Source organism: Lutjanus erythropterus, chromosome 7 (genome assembly GCF_056507025.1).
Source record: "Lutjanus erythropterus isolate fLutEry1 chromosome 7, fLutEry1.hap2, whole genome shotgun sequence".
Lineage (NCBI taxonomy): Eukaryota > Metazoa > Chordata > Actinopteri > Lutjaniformes > Lutjanidae > Lutjanus > Lutjanus erythropterus.
The window spans coordinates 13175670-13201866 of NC_139323.1; the positions used below are offsets into that span (position 1 = coordinate 13175670).

At 39.8% G+C, this 26197-nt stretch overlaps 1 protein-coding gene across 1 annotated transcript; it reads left to right on the forward strand.

Annotated features, from left to right (window-relative positions):
* Positions 1–546: 546 nt before the first annotated feature.
* On the forward strand, positions 547–14531 carry usp46 (ubiquitin specific peptidase 46). Its single transcript, XM_084722170.1, has 9 exons — positions 547–931; positions 4676–4756; positions 5100–5313; positions 10683–10921; positions 11333–11409; positions 11511–11594; positions 11683–11880; positions 13590–13668; positions 13779–14531. Exons 1-9 carry the CDS (start codon positions 896–898, stop codon positions 13878–13880), a joined length of 1110 nt encoding a protein of 369 aa, XP_084578296.1. The 5' UTR covers positions 547–895; the 3' UTR covers positions 13881–14531.
* The last annotated feature ends 11666 nt before the right edge of the window (positions 14532–26197 follow it).

Consider the following 26197-nt stretch of genomic DNA (forward strand, 5'->3'; position numbering starts at 1 on the left):
AAATTAAATAATAAAAAATAATATAATAAATACTGAGAAAAATGATGAAAATAAAATAAAAATAAAAATTGGGCATTAATAACATTATCCAGGACAATACACACAATCACATCAGAGGACGAGATATCTTACCTAAAATGGCTCTGTGTTATTTATTCGTTTTATATTTAAAATTTAGTCATTGATTGCACTGTATTTATTACACATATTTTATATATAAAATAATATTATTCATATTTTTGCAGTATTTCATTTTATAAAATCAGTTAATCAATCAATAAAACAAACCATGAATTCATAGCTTTACAGTACATCTTTGGTCAATCTCCCATTACATTACCGCCTACAAAATCTCTTTAAATTCGTCCCAACTGTGAACTACAACTCCCTCACGACATTGTGACACACACTTGCTTCTGATTGGTTGCAGCTCACCTAAGCTTCATCATTCAAGTCTGTAATTGGCTCTACAGCCCTGTCAATCAACTGAAGTAAATCTGAACCAACCGGTTCCGGAGTTCGTTCAATGTGGGCGGGGCTACGGCGTTTGCTCGCCATCAAGCTTGTTTCCTGGTCGTTGCTAACAACCTGCTGCCTGCAACTTGGTCGGTCCACTGTTCACTCATGCACTGACGGTTTCCAGCCTATAATGTTGGTGAAACGTGCGTGAAGATGAAGCCGTGCGGACGCTGAGTGCAGTGTGACCGTCAGCCCGGTGCCGGTGGGCCGCATGCCGCTGCTCCGTGTCTCTCTGCCCGCCGCCGCTCTCTGACGCTTGGGGTTGCAGTCTGGCCTCCAGCCGCGGCTGCGAATTAACTTCATTTCTCAGCGTCGCCCTGCTCTGAAATCATGTTTATTTTATAAAGATGGCGGTGAGGGGGACACTGTAAACTAAATGACTGTCAGAAACATCGCCTCCATTTGTAATATGGTGAGTATCCTGCTGCTGTATGTGTGTTGCTATTGATTTGCCTGCAGCCACTGTGTTTGGACCTGGTGTGTAATGATGTTCACGGGTGAGTCGTCCCCCCCCCTCCCTCCCTCCCGACACACTGTGCAGGGGGGGAGGCTCTCTATAACGGGTGCACAGTGAATGTAACGCTAGTCACTATTATGAACGATGTGCAGTTTATCAGGTCTCGGTGCTCACACAGGCCTGGCTGCATCCCAAACCTTCAAATCGCTGGTAGCGTTGACATTGTGTGTTGCAGCCCGGCGAGATGACACAATATGCAGTTTGTGTAGATGTCACCGATGATTGACAGGTGAATGAAGCCGAGCGCTGCTTCTGACAGCTTGTTGTGATTGCATAACGTGCTGCTGCTGCTGCTGCTGCTGCTGCTGCTGCTGCTGCAGACGGCTGGGTGCAGAGAGAGAATGGCCTTCCCCTTGTTAGACTGGATACTGATGTCAAAAGCCTGCAGTGTCTGTCTCCTCAGGGTGCTGCTGGCCTGCGTTAAAGACACTGAGTTACTACACTGTACCCCATACATGTTGGTGAATATAGAGCTTCTGAACAAGTGTTACAGCACTTTTCAGGTCAAGTTTGAATGGACTCCACTTGCGTAAAACGGTGTTATTCATTAGATGGTCGGGTGTCTTAACACAAGCAGTCCTGCAACTGAAAGGACACAACTTGCATCTCTTGTGTCTCAGTATAGCAAATGAATAATAGTGCGATTGCGATATGATTCAGGATTGGTGGGATTGATCATTTTTGTTTTCATTTTCACTGAAAAAAACTATTACATTTATGATGATGTGACATTTGTTAAGGTCTGGGCTGATCAAACATGCTTTCTTTCATCTGGAGAACAAGATTTGTAGGTCAAGGGTTTTATGCTGCAGGACAGTTACTCATAATGATGTTTTGTCACACATTTCTGTGCAGCTTCTGGGATTTGGCCACATTGTGATTTCAGTAATATTTCAGTTAATTGTGCATTACTACTTGTGACAGCCGATACGGATTCGGCAGTTTGCTGTAGTGCTGATGTGATATGGTTGAAATCACATCATTAATGAATATTATGGATATTGTATACTCATATAATAGGGATATTTTTTCCAATTTGTGCTGTAATATATAACACATTTTCAGTTCTCTTTTGGGGCTCAGCAATAAGGATTGCATGTTTGCACAGGGCAAGTAAAAGAGCACATTGGGCTAGTGAATCTAGCAACTCACTTGCCTGATTGGACAAGTGGTAAAAATGAAATGCACACATTGTGTGACAGTTGAGAAGTCCATCTCTAGGGAGAAACATGGAGGATTGTTATATCATTTTTGATATGCAAGATGTGTGTGTTCTGATTAATTTACTTAAATGAATATTATACATTACAACATTACAGGGGAAGGTAAAAATTGCCTCTGGCCAAGTCGAATTCTGACCCACTTGCCTGACAATCACATAAGTGAGATAAAACATTAACGTTGACCTCTGATCCTGCTGATTATTTCTTCATTCATCAATTAGCTCTATTTTCTTTTAAAATAAAATGTTGTTAAATAGTGTAAAATGCCACAGCCCACGGTGATTATTTGACCTATTTGACATATATGGCAAAAAAAACCCATCAAATTTTGAGATTTGAGAAGCTGGAACCAGAAAATGTTTGGTGTTTTTGCTTGGAAAATGGTCATCACAATTTCCCAGAGCCCAAGACATATTTTAATACATTGTTTTGTCCAACCAATAGGCCAAAATTCAAATATACCAAGTTTACTATCATACAAGACTGGAAATGCATCAAATTAGAGGTCGACTGTTGTGGGGGTTGTTTTGTTTTTGTTTGTTTTGTTTTTTTCGGGGCCGATACCGACTATTACTTATCTAGGAAACTGATATTTGGACTCAGTATGTATTTGCAGTAAAAATTAAAGTCTTGGTGTCAAAATCTAGAATAACACTTTGCTGAAATGCATTTAAACATATCATCACTGTCCAGTGAAAACCACTCATCTCCAAAATATGAACCTTTCAAGAGGAGAAGAAAACGGCCACGTTTTCAGCTTTGTGGTAATGCATTCTTCAGATGATCCAGTGGCTTTTTTAAATTGCTTGACTTAAAAAAAATAGGATAATCATCTCAACTCATAAAGGAGCTGAGGAGTTTCCCTCTGTTCAAAAAAATAAAAGCTCAAAATAACCACATTTGAAGATAAGTGAAACCAGAGTTAAGAAAGGAAAGTTTCGAGGTTACATAGATTTTCTTGAATTGCATACGATGTATCTAAATAAAGCAAACAAGTTATGAGGAAAAAGTGTTCAATATTAAGGGCAACACTGATTGTATAGTTTGTTATTTGTAGTATGCGAGTCAAGGATCTTCAGACTGAAAGTACACAGCTATTCAATAAACATTATACAGAAGTCTGAAGCGGTTGCTGCAGATGATGATAATAGAAATATAAAGCCAGGGATGACAGTGTGTGGTTGTCATGACTCTTGACAGCATCCTCTGCTCTCGTTCTCCTGCTAACATGCATTGTTTCCTTTGAGACCATCAAGGATGAAGTCTTTTTTTCCTTTTAAATAAATTATGCCACTGCCTGCTGTTTATAACGACGGGCTCAAATGTCAAAATGTGGCATCAGGTGTCAGTACGTTCCATTTGTAAGGTCAACTTGTTGTACTTTTTCACTGAATTCGCCAAAAAGTTTCTCTCCAGTTTTGTAGACCAAAGGCAAAGATGAGTCAATCAAAATAATATTAGTTGCTAACTTTTGATAATGAACACATCTTTTCAGTCAACACCTGCTGACTGCAAGTTTTTAAATGTAAGGATTTGGTGCTTTACTTTGACAGTGATGATGTCTTTTGGTTTTGGGCTGTTAGTTGGACAAAAGAAGTAATTTGAAGACACCCCTTTTGGCTCTGAGAAATTACGATGACTGTTTTTCACAATTTTTCTGACATTTTACAGACCGAACGATTAATAGATTAATTAATAAAGAAAATAATTGTTAGTCGCAGCCCCAGTACACTAAACGGACTTGCGCCTGTGTACATGCTGCTTCATCTCAGACTGGAAGTGGTTTAAACCAGACAAAGAGGTATTCTCCTTCTGCTTTGACACACATAAATGACAGTCATTGAAAGTCAAAGCCTTCCCCAAACGAAACTGTCTTCTGTATCCACTCAACAAAGCAGTGGTTCATTTGGAAAAGCTTTGAGCTCTGACAAGTGAAAAGGCTCTGACAAGAGATAAGTGGTCTGTCTCAGCAATCAGGCACAAAATAGGCCAGCTCCTGACTTTTGACACGGGTCTATTTAGACCATATCCTTTTTCTTCTTTGACAAGGAGTTTTTTGGGGGGGATTTTCTGGCAAGAAAAGGCGTTGAGATGAGCTTAAACATTCATTGGAAACTGATACATTGAAATTTGGCAGGAAGGATAATTTTATCAATTATGCTGTATGAAAGACAGGACTCTAATTCTGGTTTATCTCTTATCTGCAGCTTTGAACCCTCAGTAGCTGGTTGCTGCTCCTTGACTGTACAAGATTTCCATAATAATTTGGCTATATATACAGAGACTGGACTAAACAAAATACACTTTCAATTTAGTCCTGTAACACTCCATAATAAATGAGTAAAATGCATTATATGAGATGATGGTGATGATGACAGTGACGTTTTCATGTCTCGTGTTGTCTCTGGTCTTTCAGGGCACCAATGCCTCTGCTCTGGAGAAAGACATCGGCCCGGAGCAATTCCCAATCAATGAACACTACTTTGGATTGGTCAACGTGAGTATCACTTAATCCTCTCACACATTAACAAAGGTCATTGCCAAAAAAAACTGGTGTCATTTTTCAAAACAAACTGTTACAGGAATTGGGTGAGTCATGTCCTCTACTGGACAGTTGGTATTGAATGTGACAGTGTTGTTTTTAAAGTCTGTTGGCCAATACAGGGGTGTTCTGTTTCTCAACACCCTTGATGTAGTGTCTGACAAGTGCGAATAAAAACAATTAAGCGTATCTGTATTTTTCCACCAGCCGATTTAACCAATAATCTACAAAGAAAAATTGACTGAAACTTGTTTTTGTCCTCGTCTCTGTTCCCGTGTCCTGTCCCTGTCTTCATCAGTTTGGAAACACATGCTACTGTAACTCAGTGCTCCAGGCTCTCTACTTCTGCCGGCCTTTCCGGGAGAACGTGCTGGCCTACAAAGCCCAGCAGAAGAAGAAGGAGAACCTGCTCACATGCCTGGCTGACCTCTTCCACTCCATCGCCACGCAGAAAAAGAAAGTGGGCGTCATCCCACCCAAAAAGTTTATCTCCCGCCTACGGAAAGAGAATGGTGAGATCCCATACCCGAGACAGGAAGAGCTTGAATAGACGAGTAGTAAATCTTGTCTTAAGAAACTATTTTGTGTATCAGAACAACTGAAAAGCCTGTAAACCTTGACTTTCTGCAGAAAACTTTAAGTATGGATGTTTCCAAATGCCATAACTCATTTGATGCTCACTACTTTATTTGTTTAGTATTGTTTGTTTGCAGCATTATACTTAAAAATTCTTTAATGAAATATTGTCCTCTGGGGGAAAAAATTCCAGTGACACTTAGTTTGAAGGGGTGTGCATAAGATTGTCATTACACTGTCACGACAGCTGTCATGAACATAAAGAAGTCTTGATGAATGTTTATGACTGTTGTCATTAAGTCTCATTTGGTCAGTTAAGTCATTTCAGAGTTTACATAGATACTATGACAACTTGATATTAATAAAGACAAAAATGTCTTAAGAAACTGTTTAGCTTTATGATTTAACATTACATTAAACCGTCATATGTGTCTGGTTTTGACATGGCTGTCATAAGACCATTATAAGTGTGTCGTGAATATTTTCCTGGACATCAGTTAAATTGCTACTATTTGGACTTGTCATAAAGCTATCATTAAATATTATAATGCCAGTTTGATGATGGTACAGTACCAAGGTGATTTAGCTTACAGATTTAGTTGATGGAACAATGGTTAGCTAGTTTACTTGTTGCTAAAGTAAGCTAACTGTCTGCTGTTATCTGCAGCTCACGTTGGGCCAGTTAGCTCAATTTGGTGTGGACTCAGCCCTGGAGTGCCAGGAGCCAAACCCAGCAAGAAAACCACATTGGTACTCTATTCCCTGTCATCAAACTGGCCACTGTCATAAACGTTCCTCCGTCCTGTTCATGAAAGGTGGCATGACATGGTTATGACAGTGTAATGACAGTCTTATGCACACCACTTTGGTAATCCTTAAAGTGTTACTAGAAATCCTTACCTTTTTTCAGGCCAGTCTATATAATGATGTCATACTAAATGGTGCATGATGTCATTTTTTTTATTAATTGAAATGGCCAGGATGAATTAGTTTTTAACAACAATTTTATACAACTTCAACACCAACATGCATGAAGGAGACGAAGAAGGAGAGAGAGCACTTGGACATTTCATTGAAGTTTATAGTATTGCAGTGCAGTGACAGATGTTTAGAGGGAACGGGCCTCAATTTGTCTGTTAACAGAGACTCCAGTCTGCAGTGAAGTTAATACTTCACTGATAAACTACAGAACTGTACAGTAACTTCAATATTATGACCAAAAAAGTTTTTGTATCACATCAACACTTCTGTCTTAATTCACACTCTCCCTCCCTCTCGCTCTCTCTGTTGCGAGTCTGCATCACTTGTTTTTATCAGTTAATTGTTTTTTATAATAGCTGGTTTTAGATGGTGCTGTAGACGTCAGTTCCCACTTCTCACATCCATGGTGCCTTTTATTCCTTTTAGTTCTCTCCAAACAGCACTGCAGCTGTGGGAAAAAACAGCTTTGGTTCTCATTTGATGCTCCAAAATTGAAACCAGGTCAGAGTGGCGGCATCAAGGCAGTTTGACAGACCTCATAATGCTTTTGGTGCAAATTCTGCCATTTAACACATTTTGGTGTTTTTGGTGTGTTTGGACCTGAAGCCTTTTGTCTGCACCCAACCCCATTCATGTGAAAGCAGTAGACAGGCAGGAAATTAATTCATTAAAGATACACCTTTTGCAACTCAGACATTACAAAAAAGTTAACAGTAGTACATTAAAGTGCTTTACAGTAAATAATAATAAACAAATAATAAGAATAAGATAAGAATAAAAGATTAAGTAAAATCCAAAATATGTTGATAAGATTTCAACAATCCACCGTCAGTTAAGATATGCATGATTAAGGATGGATTTAAAAGAGGATACTCACTTAATATAGCCTTTACTAAATCACTACAAAGGAACATTCTCAGCAGATTTTAAACAAGTCATAGCAGGAAAATCACAGGTCTAATGATAACATTAATGATGGCTTCATTACATTTAGGTTTACCTAGGTATATATTTTTTTCAGCTGATATTGATAGATACCTGCTTCTCATGGATGCAACCAATAAGATAACCGATATATTTACATTTTTGTATTTTAAAACAGAAGTTCATATAACCTGTAGTTAATTAAATGGATGGTTTAATATTTCACAGCTCTGACTGAACCAAATCTAATCTAATCCAAATCTATTATTACAACAAAATGAAACAGTTCTGAAAAATCCAAAAAACCCACCAATATACTTTAGCTTTTATAGAGCCTTTTGCCTAAGAATTTAAATTTAGTGCAAAATAATTTATCGCAGTGTTTCCCAAACTTTTCTTCCCAATTATTTATCCCTTATCAAACCATTATCAGTAAATCTTGGGCGATTTAATTTGTGCATAAATGAACATTCCTGCCATTTCTGTGTCACCTTATATTAACTTGACACATTATTGCAAATATACACGTTAAATATTTTAGAAATTCATTTAGGTTGATAAAACAGGCATCATCTCATCTCATTTCTGTTTCCTCTCACCTGTGCTGTTCTTGCTGTTGGGTAACATCTGTACAAATTTACATCTTTGCTTTGGATGGAGTTCAACTTTAACTTCGGCCAATAGCACAGACGTTTGTGTGGCGTTTGCCTTGGTGGGTGATAGTCACTTTCCTGTACTTGCACATGTGTGACCACGTCCCTGCAGCTGAAATCGCATGAAAAATGTCTTCTTTTTTTTTTTTACTGCTGTCACGTGTGTGCAGTTTGGTGTCTGAGGAGATAGAAAAAGGCTCCTATATAAAACTTGTATTCTTCTGTGTGCTGAAGCCATGCACCTCTCCACATACATGTTCGCAAACTCTAGCAGTGTTTGCTTTGAGGAGAAGGGCAGGTGCATGTCTGTGGTAAGGTCATTCAGAGACGTGGAGCTGACAGAGAGGCTGACTGTTCTCTGCTGTCCATATTGAGGAAGCTCTTTATGTGAATGAACAATGCAATCTCTGTTGGGACCCAGCTTTGGTCAGCTGCCTCCTCTGTGGACTTTTTTGCCCCCTCTGCTCTCTCTCTCTCTCTCTCTCCCCCCCCCCAATCCCCCACATCTCAGTTTTCACTTTTCACATACAGATCTGTCAAAACAGAAGTGTGTGTGGATGTTGGTATTATCAGTGTAGCCTGTTGATTTTATTTAAATGGTCTACAGTCGACCTCTCTCGGGAGAGAAATTCTCAGTAGAAATTCCTCGTAGCAGGAGAAGCGCAGGTGTAGCCTGTCACAGTAATGATGGTTCTGTTCAGTGTGACAGCAGTTATTACTGTGATTAATTACACCTCTGTTTGACAAGAGTGTCCTCAGTGACAGAGGTCGATCCATACAGACATCTCTTAAATGATTTTTATACAGAATACTGTTGGACACTGCACAGTTGGATGAGTGGCTAATCCCCAAAAAACTGAGACAAACTCTAGTTCTGCAGTCCAGGTGGATGTATTTACCCGTGAAAATGGACAGACCCCATGCAGCAGTATGTGTAGTACAGGCCTGGCAAAAACAAAAGATTACCAAAGAAAAATAGCACTTGCAAAAAATCGAAGAAATAACTGAATGCAAGAATGAAAAACATAGAAAAACATCACTTTCTCAAGACAGAACTTCTCAGTAGGAATTCCTCATAGCGGGAAAAACACAGGTGTAACTCATGGCAGTAATGATGACTGTGTTCAGTGAGACAGCAGTCATTACTGTGATTAATTACACCTGTGCTCAACAAGTCAGAGTGTCCTCGGTGACAGATCCACACCGACACCCCTCTCGTCATTTTATATAGAATACTGTCGGACACTGTGCAAAACAATATAGGCAGCAGCCAGTCAGTAGACAGAATCAGGCCATGTGGCAAAAACCTAACTCAGTCATTTTGAATTGAGGTGGTGCAGTAGAAAAGGAGCGACGCAACCCAATGTCACGCTGTGATGGCCAATCATGAGGAGGAGATAAGACTGCTCCCTGGTCAGCCTGAAATATGTTTGAAACCGGGTGCTATCCAAGCAGAATTCATGGACTTAATGATAATAATCTCACAGTTGTGTTCTTGCTTTGTTTATTTCATGTACCCACATGTGACGTCTTGGTCTGACTGCAGTTTACGCTGCAAAATAGCGACACCAAGCTTCCTTTGGTGTGTGTCCATTTGTTTGAGAAAGAGAGTGCGTCAGTGGTTGTACAAGGTAGAGGCTGAATGAGGTGAGGCCACGCTGGTGGTGAGAAATAAAACATTTTCTGATTGTTTCATAGCAGTTATGTTCTTAACACATGTAAACACTCCTGCACACCTCCTCATCACTGGATGCCTGGTTCTGTCTGAATGTGGCTTCAGCTTAGCACCGAGACTGGAGACAGAGGGAAGCTGGCTTAGCTCTGTCTGAAGGTGGTAAACGGTGTATATGGTTTGTTGAACCCGTACAAAAAAAGCATGTAAAAATGTGCCACACTGTTCCCTGGCTGGGAGTAGTTGCGAGACAACCAGTGACAATTCCAGGAAGTTTTCCGACCCAAGCAATATAACAGGATAATTACCGATCTTTAGTCGGGCTGTTACATGGATTTTGTTACCTTTGGACTGTCTCCTTCTGTTTCCAGTCTTAATCCTAAGCAAAGCTAAGCGGCTGCTGGTTGTATATTCAACAGACAGACATGACAGTTGTATCAATTTCATCATCCAGTTCTCAACCAAATGGGAAATAAGTGTATTTCCCAAAATGCCAAACTTTCTCTTTAAAAGAAGGCTGTGATTCCATATATCTTCAGCCCAAAGTTCTTCAGCTGTCTGTTAAAAATAAATGATTACTGATTTTAATACAGGCCTGCTTTAAGCTAAGTGTGCTTTGTGCAGAATAATTATGTGGAGAAAATTAAGATTGGACTCAGAATGGGCAGATAATTACCACTACCACGTCAGTGAACATCTGCAGTGCTGCAAGAAAGACAGAGTCTGCACACCATTTATACAGTGTTACCTGCTCAATTCGAGCATTAAAAGCATTGTATACACCAGCCTCGATCTCTTGGCCCATACAAACACAAACAAGATTTATAAGACAGAAAATTGTGCATTTCATTCAGATCTACATAAAATCATATTGTGAACATCACTGCCCATGCTGGCAATTATTTGTCAACTGGGAAAGCTACCATGACTACCACAGTCTTTATTAAATTAATAAGTTGACTGGGACAACCCCGTCAATTCCTCCCTACGAGTTATCTCCCCATATAATAATAATAATGATGATAATAAATTTTATTTCTATAACGCTTAATATTATCTCTCTGTCTCTTTCCAGATCTGTTCGATAACTACATGCAGCAGGACGCCCATGAATTCCTCAACTACCTGCTGAACACGGTGGCCGACATCCTGCAAGAGGAGAAGAAGCAGGAAAAGCAGAACGGACGCCTCAAGAACAACGGCACCGCCGTTACCACAGAGACGGAGACGGAGAACAAGACAGAGCCCACATGGGTTCACGACATCTTCCAAGGCACCCTGACCAATGAGACACGCTGCCTCAACTGTGAAACGGTGTGTGGTAGTATATTTTATGTCCCTGTCTCACCCTGAATGAGAGATCTCTCCTGAATAAGTCTGAAAAAGGGATTAGCCTTTCGCACAGATGCTGAGAGATGCAGATTCAGCGAGCGCACCCGGTGGGCTCCGGCCACCCACTTTACGTCAGGGCCACTGGAGGTTTTGTCCTCACAATTTTGAGGGCGAGTAGTGGGACGGGTTGCCCTGAACAACCACTGCAAACAGCAAGACGCAGCAGTGCGCAGACACAAAAGCTACTCAGCATAATAAGCATTTCAAAGGCTGGCTGTGTGTGTATAGGTGTGGGCCGGTGGGTGTTCTGTCACAGCGCAGTGGGCTTATCCTCACCTGCTCAGTCAGAGAAAATGACAGTTTAGTTACCTCATTTTTCTCCCTCTGTGGCAGGTGAGCAGCAAAGATGAAGATTTTCTGGATCTGTCTGTTGACGTGGAGCAGAACACATCAATAACACACTGTCTCAGGTACAATCGATTTATTTGTTATACATTCAGTCACAGCTAAAAGGCTCGCGGCAGAGCAAGATTGAATAACCAAGCCTCCTGTGGCATTCTCTCCCCTCCAGGGACTTCAGTAACACAGAGACTTTGTGCAGTGAATACAAATACTACTGTGAGACATGCTGCAGCAAGCAGGAAGCACAGAAGCGGTCAGTAAAGAACTGAGCTTAATAACACTGCGAAGTGTCATTTTGCACAAACACACATCATCTCTGAGCGCGCATGTGTTCTCTGCAGGATGCGTGTGAAGAAGCTTCCCATGATCCTGGCACTACACCTGAAGAGGTTCAAGTACATGGAGCAGCTGCACCGCTACACCAAGCTGTCCTATCGAGTGGTTTTCCCCCTCGAGCTCCGCCTGTTCAACACATCTGGTGATGCAGTTAACCTGGACCGCATGTACGATCTGGTGGCTGTGGTTGTTCACTGTGGCAGGTACAAGCTTCTGCAGACACACTGATCAGACTTTTGTTGAATGTGTTGAGCAAATTTGACCTTGAGAAACAATTTTTACTTGGTGGCAACAACAGGTGATTGTAGCTGTATCCCGTCACTCTGCTTTATATAATATTTAAAGAATAGTTTGACATGCGGGGAAATAGTGCTTTCGCTTTCAGTTTGTTAGATGAGAGGATCAATATCACACATGCCTGTGCAGTAAAGTCCCCCTCCATCAAATTATTTTTGTCGCTTATTGTTGGACCAATGACAGTAAATAATGATGGACAACGACTCGACTTTCTCCCACCATTCAAAAGTGAAGCTGAAGTATTCCGGATACGAGCGCCGTCATCTTGCACTGGTGACTGGTGTTAATCATGGCTTAAAACCCCCATCTTTATAACATCAAGTAACTTATTTAAAGCAAACTTATCAGAAAAATTAGCAGTTGAATATACATCAGTGTGATAAAATGACAGAAGCCATGTTTAGGAGGCTGAGTTTAAGACCTGTACTACAGCTGTGCATCAGAGGGCGATCAAGATGCTTTGGCTTCACTTTTGCAGAGCTCTTATGACGTCCATTTTATATTCAGTCACTGTGTTTGACCTTCACCGATGATGTAAGCACAGACACTGGAAGGCTCTTCTTGCATTCATCTGCACTCACCATAAATGTGAGTTAAAGGCAACGATTTTGTGACATAACCGGTCTGAAGCCACAGTTAAATATGCAACTTTTGAAATGAAAAATTAGGGCTGGATGATATGAACAAAATAAAATATCACAAAATTTTTAACCAAATACCCCGATATCAATATGGCAACAACATTGCAGGGATGATTATTGGTGCTTTATATTGACACAATGAGATTTTTGATGACTAATCATCAGTAATGTGGATTAAAAGACTAAGTGGTTGAAAGGCAAATAACAGAACAGCTAGAACAGTCTTGTAAGTTGAGAAAATTACATCACCTTACTGTGAGGCAGCCTTTAAAACTAAAGACAGACAACACTCATGCCATATCACAACATAACAACATCCAGAATCTAAGATAATCTCTAATCTCAGTAGTCATAGATTCTGACTATTCTCACTGTGATGGCAAAGCATGTTTCCCAAAATGTCAAACTGTTCCTTCAAGTTAGCAGCTGAAAAACAGCAGTCCAAAGGACCTCAGTTATGACACTGACATACTTTTCCTCCTTGCTTTCAAAGAAAGGTTTTCTCTGTTACTGCTCAGAGTTACCTGAATACCCATAACACACATCACAAATCACAATCGGCTCGAGGGCAACTTGTGAAGCAGATTCCCTGGACAGAATTTAAATATGACCTGAATATGATTAGAGGGCTAATTACAATAAAGAGTGCTGCAGTATATTGGTATTTACAATAACTGTCATATTAAAGAAATTAAATATTCATATCGTGTATGATCATTTTCTGTAATAACAATCCAGAAGAAGTGTGAGTGTAATTGATTTGCCAAAAAAAGAGACAAAATGCATAATACCAAAGCTTAAAGATAAATGTCACTGATTGATCATTGTGTGTTACAGTATTTGTGCTCGCGTTAATGATGTAGAGATGACTTCAGCTACTCCTGCAGGATGCTAAGATACATGTAGTACAATGTGGGAGTTTTGATTCTAACTTCTGTACAAGAGAGAGTCACTGTTTGTCTCTGTTTCCTCAGTGGCCCAAATAGAGGTCATTACATCACCATAGTGAAGAGTCATGGCTTCTGGCTGCTGTTTGATGATGACATCGTGGAGGTGCGTCACTCTCAGTCTCAGCCTGCCTGTGTTCATTGACTCATCTGTTTGTACGTTTGCCGGTGTGTGTTTGTATTTTCAGTAAACCAAATCTTACTTGTGCTGTGCAGAAAATCGACGCCCAGGCCATCGAGGAGTTTTATGGGCTTACCTCAGACATCTCAAAGAACTCTGAGTCGGGATACATCCTCTTCTACCAGTCCAGGGAGTGACTGCTGGAGCTGGATCAGTGACACAGGAGAAGACTGAATAGGATTTGTTTTTATTTTTTTTTTTATCTTCAGCCGAACAGACCCAGACTCCTGCCATCCCCATCCCATCCTGCTCCCATACCTCTGACATACGTGCCAATCCTGTCCCAAACCCCAACCTCTGGGTTTACCTGTGCTTCATCTCTTTCTCTCTGTGTAATTTGCTTCTTGCCTTTTAGTCACCTGCATCTGGACTGCACTTTAAAACAAAAGCAAAAATGCTCAACAAGCATGACGGAAACAAAAGAGTCTACATTCACGCTGGGTGTAGATGAGCCTGAGAAGCCTGCAGAGGTGATTCTCTACCAGGAACATGATTTAGGGGTGATGAAGAAGGGTCTGGTGCACATACAGACTGTTGTCAGAAATTGTACTATATCATTTATATGTATATAAGGTCTACTTCCATGATGTGTCACCCCATCATAATTCCTTTTATTAGGGCTATTTCCCCCCTCACTGTCCAGTCCTTTGATATGTCCATGTCCTGGGTGGATGCATGAGAAGTGAATGAAGTTGGAGACAAACACTGTATCATACACTAAAAGAGATTTCATGCGTTTCCAATGGTTTTGAAGCAATATCTGAGTATTAAAGAGATTGTTCGGGTTATTTGAAGTAGTATTGCAGTAGGTTGGATGCAGTACATATTGGGAGAAGCAGAGAGAGGCACCGGCACGGACGCAACGCAATGAACTGCTGTGGACAGAGTCTGCAACAAAAGGAATTTTAGCCACTTAACTTTTCCAACTGGAAACCACCATTATACCAGCCAACCAAACTCCATGGGAAAAATCAGCCATTTTACATTTTAGAACACAGGAGTTGGTGGTCTGCTGATGCCTCGATCTGTTAGTTTGTTTGTGTTATTGTGTGACTTTTGTATTTTAAAAGGATCATTCGGATTCACCAAAGTCACATAATAACACAAACAATTAACACATTAAGACAGTAGTAGACCAGCAACTCCCGTTTTCTCCAGGTGGACCTTTCTTTAAGTGGCTAAAATACCTTTTGCCACTGACCCTGTCTACAACAGCAGGTTGATTAGATGAGCCGGTTCTCCTCTCTGCTTCTTCAAACTAGGTGTGAGTCGACCGCCCGACCTCTAGTGTAGCTAACACACTGACTGTGGAAAAGTACCTCATACAACCTGCTTTAAATAATCTCAACTATCCCTTTAATGACAGAACTCACAAGCTGAAAACTACCTAACTGCTGACAGTGCTGAGGTTTTGTCCCATAGAGAATCACTCTGTGAGATGCTGCCTATTAACTGGATATGATCAATACTTTTAACACTTAATCTAACTGAGCCAAACGCTCTACAACACTACACGTGAAAGGAAATCCTGCTGTCGTCTCTGTCCAGACGGATCTCCATTCAAATCAGCCAAATCTTTATAATTTTTTATTCCAATAGGAAACCCCTATTTATTGAACCTAACATATTTATTACTGTTATTTGTAATGCAGACTGTTAAATAATGAAGGTGTGTGTGTGTGTGTGTGTGTGTGTGTGTAATATGGCTCTTTTGAGAGCTTTGTATGTTAAAACCCTTGTGTCTAAGCTCTGAAGGACATGGTGTATATGATACACACTTTGATAGGACAGCTAAAAAAGTGGTTTTCTATTTCATTTTGTAGTTTGCATGTTAAATAAAAAGATGAGACAGATTAACACAATGCAAGCAAGACACAACCCAGAACTGCCTAATCTTTTGATTGACATGAAAAGTGCAATAAGAGGTGAAGTCGAATTTTCCCAGTGAGACTAATATTAATTACTTTTCAATGTTAGTAGTAGATGTGTTTCTTAGCAGCTGATCTTTTCCCAGTGCTGTGTGTTAGTGATATCGAAGTAAACACCCCCCCCCCCCCCCCCTTACCATGTGCTGGGATGTTAGCTACAACCTTCTTTCATCTGTCTTTTTTCGTAACCGTACATGGCATTATTTTATTATTTTTTTGTTTGTTTGTTTTTTTCATGTCATTATATTTCTCTCAGTTTGTCTCAGACTTTGATGATGTAAATTGTGTGTGTCAAATGTAGCACATTTGAAACCTTAGAGGTAAAATTCAAGCTTCAATGTTAAATCATACGATATCCCTTCCTTGTACTGTGGATGTTTTTCTCTTCAGCCCGTTCCCCAGGCTCTGTGGCCATGCCCTGTAGACTAGAGCGACATCAAACAACTTGTTTTCATGTGAATGACATTCCTATTTGTTGCACATGAGAGGATTTACCATTTCAAACAGCATCTCATTATAAATAGGAGGTAGGGGTAGGATTAATTTGCTAGCTTTGCGTCTGAAAGGCAGAATTGAAAGTGAAAATAGTGAAACTCAGGCTGTCGAATGCACTTGTTTCTGCTGTCTCTTCCATTTAGTCTGTTACTGGGTGAAGTCACGAGGAAAACGTGCCAAACTGGAGTCGATACTGACCTTGCAACTTTAACAGAACATTATTTTCTTTGTAAAGATACAACTTGTACATATATATTATGTAGAAAAAACACTTCTGGAAATAGGAAAATATTTTTTTAAAGCGAAGATCTTAAAATGTTAAGAGACGCTCATGGCAAAGATTTTAGTATCACGCTGACCATTAATGAAACCCTGCTGAGAAATACTGTTATTTTACAATCATGCGATTACATAATTGAACATATTTGTGCAGAAGTCACCATCTGACATATTGTTGCTTTCACCGGGTTGAACTGAGCCAGGATAGAAAACAGTAGCAGGAATAGACCTGGGTGACAGGAAAGAGACTCTTCACGCGCCGATCTTCCATTAACACTTATGCACTCGCCCTCACTGAGATGCTCAGTTGTTGCACTTGGTCTTATATTATCTTACTGTGATAGTGTTCTACCTAGAAGAGTTCAGGTGCACAGAGTCCTGCTGCTTCAGGTGGGATCTGATCAAGCTTGTTGGAGGGGAAGAGGAGATGAATTAGTCTCCATTTGGCTGTAAACTGAAAGTGCACTTTATTAGTGATGAGCTTCAATGCTTTAACATGAAGAACCACAGTTTAGCACACTCATTTTGAGTTTTTTTTTTCTTCTGTTCAATAAAATGACTATCAGCTAACATGCTGGAGTGTTTGTCTTTATTCCCCTGCTGCGTCAAGTCATCCCGTCAGCCACAGCTGTACTTTGTGTTACGCACCAAACCAAACAAAAAGCAAACATTAGCATGGCATCAGGTTCAGTGGTGATCTGTGGGATGAGCAAAGTGACAATGATAAACAGTTACCTGTGGAAAAAGAAGGGAAGGAAACAGAGGCAAATGTACCAAGAAGGTCCTTTTTATTAATAAAGTCAAAGAAATACGTTAACGGCAAATAAACATTAACCTAAAATACTAAAAGGAGGAACACTGTCTTTACCAAGGACGTTAAAACACACAAAGACCCTCCCTTTGAAAAGGGGGGTAAATTGGTGGAATCCAACCCATGCTAGCAACTAGGTAGCAATACACAGTCTAACCTGCCATACAAACACTAAACTGCAACTTTATAGTGTACACACTGTGGCACATAACAATGGGAACACAGTAAAGTAAGACGTGAGCATGATAATGTTATTACATGCTTAGGATTGTGGCATAATGACTTTAGCCTTAGTACGTCCTCAAAGAGCAGCTAGCATGGTTGTAGACTCTTCTCCCACAATGCAATGCATAATGGAAATAAATTGTGGATGGAAGTAAACATTCAAAAAGTATTGCCAAAAAAATAAATAAATAAACAGTGTACTATGTATACTACTATGAAGATTAGTGTAGAGCACATACTACATAGAATTAGTATGCAGTATAGATTTGGTCCAGATTTAAAGCCATGTCACACTCTGATTGTCTAGTTTGCATTTTTTTTATTGTGAAGAAAATTGTGAAGAATTATACAATAATTAGACTGATGCATGTCAATCAAACTGCAACTCTGGATTATCACAGACAATAGTCTGTTTTTTTACAGCAGCCATACCGACATGAACTAGTAGGCTAAACACAGGTATTAGAAATGATACCAATCAATATCCTGTTCCATTTAGTGTAGCAGAGTCTTCCCAGTGAGCCAATATCATTGATACATTATCATGAATATTATAATGTATCACTGGTAACACCTCTGTTTACACTACTGTTACATTCCAATATGGCTGCTGTGGAAAAGGTCTATCAGTGATGGAATTTATTACATTTATTTGTTTACGTACTGTACTTAGGTACACTTTTTAGTCACCTGAGTGTTTACACATTTGCCCTTATTTTGCGAAATAAATATATGAGACAATTTTTACTTCTTGCAGAGCATTTTATGTTGTTTAAAATATGACTGGAGGCTTGTGATACTGGATACACAAAGTTTCATTCTCTCATTAAGACAAATACAAAGCTCTATTATTTGTCACTATATATTTATATATTATATTTGTGTGTGGTTCCACAGATGAATGCTCAGTTTCCCTCCTGTGTTTCCTGTGTTTGGATGAAGCCTCAGTGAGAGCTGAAGCAGAAGACAAAGGAAACGAGGAGGAAAGAGGTTAAAGTATCAACACAGAGTGACTGTGCCAGACTGCTGGCAGGCAGCTGCTGTATTTTTACTCGCGGGGGATTAGCTGAGGTTTCAGGGTGACTGAGAGGACACAAAGCTGATAGCTGTAAAGATGGACATGTTGTCTAATGTTCAGTGAAAACCAAAGCAAACAGGAAGTTTCTCTGAGACTCAGATATGTTGTGGGCAGACTTGGATACTCTACAGGTGACAAGGAGCATTGATAATGTCTTCCTCTCTTCTTTCTCATTTTTCTAAGAAAACTGTGATATAACAATATTGTTCTCCAGGGAACATCCTGTTTTTCAAAGGAGCTATCCGGATGCTTTCTTATACGCAGTGGCAAGACTCAAAGCCTTGTACCAATGCCATACATGGCAGGTTTTGTGTTGTGTGTTCACACTGGTAAAAGTGACAAAATAAAAGCAGTATGCAGTTGATGGACACTATTCTCCCATAATGCAATACACAAAGGAAATGGAGAAGCTGTTCACAGCTGGAATAATTCAAACAAACTGTGGGTGATCGTATAACAATGTTGTTAAGGAAGAAAAACCAAGAAAAAAAAACATTAAATATTTCAAAAACATTTTGATGTCCTTTTGTCAAGTTTAATTTTCAGCAGCGGTGGATGAAGCATTAAGATGTTTTCTTTAATCAAGTGTGTCTGCAGGCATCCACACAGTCCTGAGAGGAGGCCTCATTAGGAAATAAGTGAAAACACCTGGATGGAAGAGCCATGAGCTTCAATAAATAAAAGAGATGATCAACCAATTGTCAGTCAAATTATTATTATTTGACATGTATGAGGATGTATGAGGATGTATGATCAATAGTATCAGCACAGAAGCTGAGCAGTGAACCACAGTGGACAGCGTCAGCACCAAAAAGGTATTTTAGCTGCCAAAAAAAAAAAAAAATCAGCATCAGTGTGTGCTATATCTAAAATATTTCAGCCACTTTACTTTGCCCTCAGACAGCCCTTTCTGATGGGAAACTGCCATCATACACGGCAAATAACTTCTTCAAACCAAACTCCATAAGCAAAATCATTAATTTTACCTTGCAGAATACACGGGTTGCCATTCTTTCACAGGCTTGGTCTGTTAGTTTGTTTGTGTTGCTGTGTGACTTCAGTGAATCTGAACTATCCTTTTAAAACACCTAAGTCACAAAATAATGCAAACAAACTAACACACTGAGGCAGCGGTAGACCAGTGTCTCCTGTGCTCTGTGAGGTAAAATTGCTGATTTTGCCTATGCAACTAGGTTGGTTTGAGGAGAGTGACATTTGGCTTGTGTAACGGTGGTGTCCTGTTGGAAAACACTGTCTGACAGCAAAGTAAAGCACTGAAAATACTCTAAATACAGCGCACACCATGCAAAGGAAACACTGCCTCAGCTATTGTTCTCACCGTGTTGTATCTACGTCATCGTCTCTACTTTGCAGAGCTTCAAAGGACGCCTCTGAATCACAAATTATTTTAATTAAGCATAATTACAATAATCATCTGCATCATTAGCTCGCCCACATCAACGGAACACCACCGGTATGTTGATTGGGGGAAAACCTACTGCATTTTAGATTAACTGATAAATTACACAAACTACTCTTCTATAACAAATTATGTAAAGATAACTTGAAAAGATTTTGCTTGTAGGTCAGTGATGTGCACAGCTTCATCTCAACGTCTCCATGTCTCCAACATCCTCATTACACAACACTAAAACAAATGCAGACACGATGTGTCCTTGTGCTCTGGTGTTGGGGGTTCTGTATGTTTTTTGCCTCCTGTCAGCAGCAGTCATAACTGACTGGTGTGGCTGAAGGTGTTTGTGTTTTCCGGTAATTTGCTGTAAGATTTAGAAATGAAGCCACCGTGAAAACCCACAGGTGGTCTCGGACGTCACATTGACTTCTCATTCTGTTTCTGTGGAAAGATCCCAGGCACTTCTCAGAAACACTTCATCTCCCGCAGAGAGCTGTACAGCAGGATGAACGCACACTCAGGCACAAACACACACTGGCACACACCCACAATTTATGGCAAAATAATAACAGTATCCTGGTTATCAGAACATTTGGGAGACCTTCAGCTTTTTCCCAGAAACTAACGATATGATGCGTGTCAGTGATGTAAAAGCAACAGAAATGAGACAACGTGTCAGTTCTGTAAAGTGTCTGTTCTATTTTTGTACAAGCTCATTTCTAGAAAACAAATGATGAGCAGACTGTTAAATGAGTTTATCTTCTGTTTAACTGTTCTTTCTCAAACAACAAGAAATGATCTGAAGAAGAATGAGGATATATACAGACAAAATATCACACTGATCTATCTATCTATCTATCTATCTATCTATCTATCTATCTATCTATCTATACATACATACATACATTTATATATATGTATATATATTTACCAATATTATCGGCCTGGCATTAGCTTCTAGTTCTATTGGTCTATATAAGTTTTGGTATATATGTTGTCCAACATTTTTTTGTTTTTACAGAATATATTGCAGATTTTTTTGGGTTTTGTTTTTAGTTTTTTATGCAGCATTTTAGGTCTTTTTATTAATGCAAGTTGTTCATTTTCTGTTTCTTTTTTTATTATTATTATTATTTATATTTATTTAGAATTGTTAAAAATGCCTGTGAAAGTGCACTGTTTCATTGCTATCAGTATTGGTCAGACTCTATTATATACAGCTCATCCTAATTCATCGAAAACACTTATTTTCAGTTTAGACTATCCACCCTCATTTGCACCTCAGTTCAAGAGAAATGAATAGCATATACAGGAGATTCTATTTTTATCACGTTATACCAAACAAAACCCTGCAGCAGTAGCTTGAGACCTTAGTCATGCCTACTTTGGTGACAGCCATATCAGGAAGGACCAAAATAAACCAGCTGTTTCTCCCTAATTATTGGAGCAGTGCTCTAAAAATAGATGTTTCATGTAAATTCCTTTGCAAAGAGAGGAGGGCTCAGTAACTTCTCATTTATCCCGTCTTGACCGGAAGACAACCAGCTTCTACTGGTGTCACTATGAGCCCCTTTTTTGGCCACAGTGTGGCTGTGTGACTCAGTCTTTACTTTCACTTTAAAATGACCATAAAACTTCAATCTCTGGCAAATGTTTAATGTAAAAAGCATTTTTTTTTAATTACAGTTTAAGTTGTGAACTGTGTATGTCTAACTTTATAGACTGGGTCATAAGCCTATGTTAAGTGCATCATGCTATAAAAATAAACTTTAAATTTAACTGAAAAAAACTTTGAGTAGTTAGTGTTTTGGCTGCCTTAAAATTTTAAGTTGACTGACTGATTTAAAAAGACAAGTTGAAGTAATTTTGTAATAATTCAAAATAAATAAACATTTCTTTCAAATCAATTTGATATTAATTCAGTGTACTTGAGAAAACATGCTCAATAAGCTTAAAATTTTAAGTTGAACCAACAATTGTTCAGTCAACTGATGAACACAACAAATTTGATTTCCTTTTACATTTGGAAACTGCTCCCAGTGAATTTATTGAACTCTAGGTGTAAGGGTGAAGGGACGGATTTAATGCTAATATTCATCATGGTTTGCAGTATTTTCATTATTACAAAAATAAGCAGCCATAACTTATCTTAAAGTGTATTAGAGACACACAAAGTTTCCATCATATGTTTTTTTCAAACTATAAAAAGAAGGGTCCCAGGAGACTCAACATTTCAAGTCAAAACACAAAACACAAGTTAGAAGAACTCGTGTTCATGAGTTTTCTGAGAATAATACTAGAAATTTATGTTAATTTACTTGAATAAATAGGGGGCAAACACTACTGCACACATTCAGTGGACTGTATAATCAGGAAGTAAACCTATAAGCTGGAAAAACATCTTTGGCTCATGCACCTGAAGATCAACTCTCATTCAGCTGAATGAATAGCATCTTTGCATACACTATCTCATCCCTTATAATACATGGATGATTCTTTTACTTCTCAGCTGATAAAAGGAAGGAGCAATTGGAGGAGGAATCAGCTTCTGTGAAATGACTGTTTTCTCACCCCTCTCATATTCACATGCATAAAGCACAATTGGTGTCACAAGTCTATCAGAGAGCTTTAATCTGACCTCTGTTGCTGCTGGCTGATGAAGTCAATAGGTGTAGGCACAGAGACTGCTGGCTGATCTGGACCTGCTCATCACAAAAAGTTGCAGCTCGGGTAGCTGAATGGTGACAGGTGCATTGAAACTGGGGGCGGGAGGCTGGAGGCCGTGGCTGTGCATACTGAGAAATGTGTAAGGTTGTATAAATATTAGAATACATCAGGGCGCCCCTATAGCTCAGTTGGTAGAGCATGTGCACCACATATTGAGGCTGTCAGCGGCTGCTGGTTCGATTCTCACCTGTGGCCCATTTGCTGTGTGTCATCCCCTTTCCTGTGATATCTTCAGCTGTTCTATCATAATAAAGGCAGAAAAAGCATATACATTATATTAAGTATAATCAAATATGTTATTTACCATTCTCTGTGCTTTAAACAAACATTGAATGTCAGGTCACAGGCCGTGGAAGCTAGCTGTGTGGAGTTTTGGTGGTGGAGGCTGGGTTTAAGGCTGGAGGGAGGAGACAGAGGCTGGGAGCGAATATGGCCTCAGGAGGAGGCTGTCGTTCTTGGCTGGCAGAGAGTTGGATGATACAGGCTGGTGTGTACTGGAGGCTCCACCTAAATGGCATCAGTTGCATTTATGCTGAAGGCTGTAGTCGGAAGTGTGAGGAGTCCGACCTGTATACAGCAGTAGGTCATGAAGATGACTGCCAGTGGCTGCAGGCAGTGTCTGGATCTGTTCTTGCTGGAATCTGCAGGTTGATGCAGGACTTGGTGCTAGATGGCTGGGTGTCAGAGATAGCTGTACATGCAGCTGGCTGTCAGAAGCTGGAGGCAGATGTAGTGGCTGCAGCTGGCTGCTGGACAATCTTGGAGTTGTCTTTCTAAATACTGAGGCTAGGGATGGAAGTTTGGGCTGATTGCCGAAATGTTGGTGATACTGCCAAAACCACCAGGCAAAGGCTGAGGTGGAAGCTGAGGAGGGTAGCCAAAGGCTGTAGGCAGCTGGTTTTCAGATGGTGAAGGGTAAGGCTAAGGCTAGCAGGAACAGCTGGGATGGTATGGTAGTAGGAACAGGCCATGGATGTTGATGGCTGGCAGAGGCTGCAGGCAGTGGCTTCATCTGCTTTTGCTAGTGCAAAAATTGCAGGTGGATGATGGAGTTGGTGGTGAATGCCTGAATGTCAGAAGCTGAAGACGTATGAATTGTTGCTGACTGCTGGAGGATGCGAGGTTCTGGAGGTGTTTTCTTTATCTTGAGGCTGCAGGTGGAGCTTGAGTGGCTGTCTGAAGGCTGAGTGTTTAGGCAGGAGAGGCTGTTTGTGCTGGAGATGGTTTTCTGAAGACTGGATGTTACTGTTTTTTAGGAGGATGATGATGTAACAGCATGTTGTCAAAGGCTGCGGTGAGATTCTGGGCTAAAGATGGCTGAGTTTGAGGCGACTTTGCAGAATTAAAGTGGGCTTTGAATTTCCATGAGAAAAATCTCAATCTCAAGTTTAAATTTAAGAATTGTGAAGTATTTCATATACTTCACTACTGTTGCATGCAATCATACATTTGGTTTAGGTTGCATGTTATGCTTGATTGTTGAGTGGTTCCCAAGGATCTGGTTCACCTGACATGTCGACATCTATGAGTGTTGGGTAGGCTTCGTTTGCCCTAGACTCTTGAATCTCCAGGATCCCCTCAGATTTTTCAGTCATGGTCACCTTAGGACGACCCAGTCTCTCCCAGAGGCGCTGCTTAATCCTTCGTCAGAGTTGCAGGTTGTATGGGCGAAGCCTGCCACTTGTAAATCTGTGAGAAGAGAACAACACAAAAGCTAAATTACAAAGATGAATGTGATTAAAGGAACATTAACACTGGGTTGAACCAACAAAAAAATAATGTAATCTAAGGTTAGTTCTAGTCTGAATTCAGCAAAACCAGGTTTAAAATGAGTAAATCCAGATTAAAATTAAGAAGAACTCTGTTGCACAATAACAAACTAATATCAGTTTAGTAAATCCAGATTTATTGATGTAAACCTAAATTGAATTGAGTTGAATGAGTATGGAAATGATGAAAGGTGCATTGTTTGCTCACTTGCAAAAAGTAAAATAAAGTTTACTAGCTGGCTGAAAAAAGAAAAAATGTTTGGTTAGTCTAGTTAGCCTACTTATGATGACTCAGCAGAGAATCTTTGCTCAGTCCCTTTCAAAAAGACAGCCATTTTAAAAGTGAAACCTCCTCAAGTCCAGTATAAAGTTAATAACAAATCACAGCTCAAACTGGAATTTAAAGCTTTGGTGCAATAACAGAATTAAATTTAATCTAAGTTTAGAGTAAAACCTAAACTAAAGTCTAAAGTGAGATTAAAAATGAATCTTTGAATTTTAAAGTTTAAATTGGGTGAAATATATTTATAAGTGAAACCATGATTTAACTGGGTTTAAAAGTTAATGCCTGTAAAATAACTAACAATTCATGTTAGCCAATGAACTAACAAACATTTTTAAAGGTTTAGTTTACATACACGAGCATGCCATCCACCACAGAGTGGTAAATCCTCCGGTACTCCTCAGCAGAGTAACCATGGATATTCAGTGGTGCCTCACTGGGCAGGACAGCGTCCTCCCGGACTTCAGGGCTCAGCTGAGGTTGGGAAGGAACAGGTCTGGGGATCAGCCCGAGGACCTTGAGAAAGTCAGAGGTGGGTGCAGGAGACTGAGGACCTGGGGCCTGAGGAAGGGTGGGAACAGGTGAGGAAGGCTGGGACCTGGGGTTGACAACCAGGACCTGCAGAGAGTCAGTAACACGTGGCTGCTGATGGAGAGACGTCTGTCTGTGGCATTGCTTTAAATACATACATTTGAACTGTGAACTTGAATGATTCACTGTATAGTGTGAATGCATCATGAAACCTCATGACAATGACATTCAGAAATCATGGTGTTAAATACTGAAGAGTGAATATGTGAGGGATTTGAAACATGGGTTTAGTTTTTATCCAAGATGATAAAAGTGAATGTTTACCTGGTCTCTGCAGACCACCAGCATGGTGGTCCTCTTTCTGTTCTGCCAATAGTTATGTCCCTTTATAAAAACAGGCACACAGTGGAGCTGCAATAAAACACACATATGAAGCATGTATATATATCCATCATTTGTTGGTAAACTGAAGCTGGTGAAACACTGTCACTGGATATCTTCCTTTTTGAGAAATTGCCAAGTGAAATGCCAAAAAACTACTTTCTGAACAGTAAGAGAGCTTGTTTATTTTCAAATGTGAAAGATGATGAAATGGTGCACCTGATTGAAACCATTGATTCATTATAAATCCTATTTGCAAGTGTCCCAGGAGTTTGAGAATTATGGCTCTATTGATACAGTATACAGTTAATGAGAAAAGATTGCAAGAAAGGACTATTACCTTTATTACCTAATAGTATCCAACATAGTTATTCAAAAATATATCAAAGTCAAATATAAAAAAGCTTTAAAATTGACCAAGTTATTGGCATAAGTGTGTTTTTAGAGACAGGTCTGTCAGACGGCCATTTTGCGGCAATCTTGAAAGCGTTGGTCTCCAAAATTTAACCGGTTCATGTACGTGTTATAGAGTG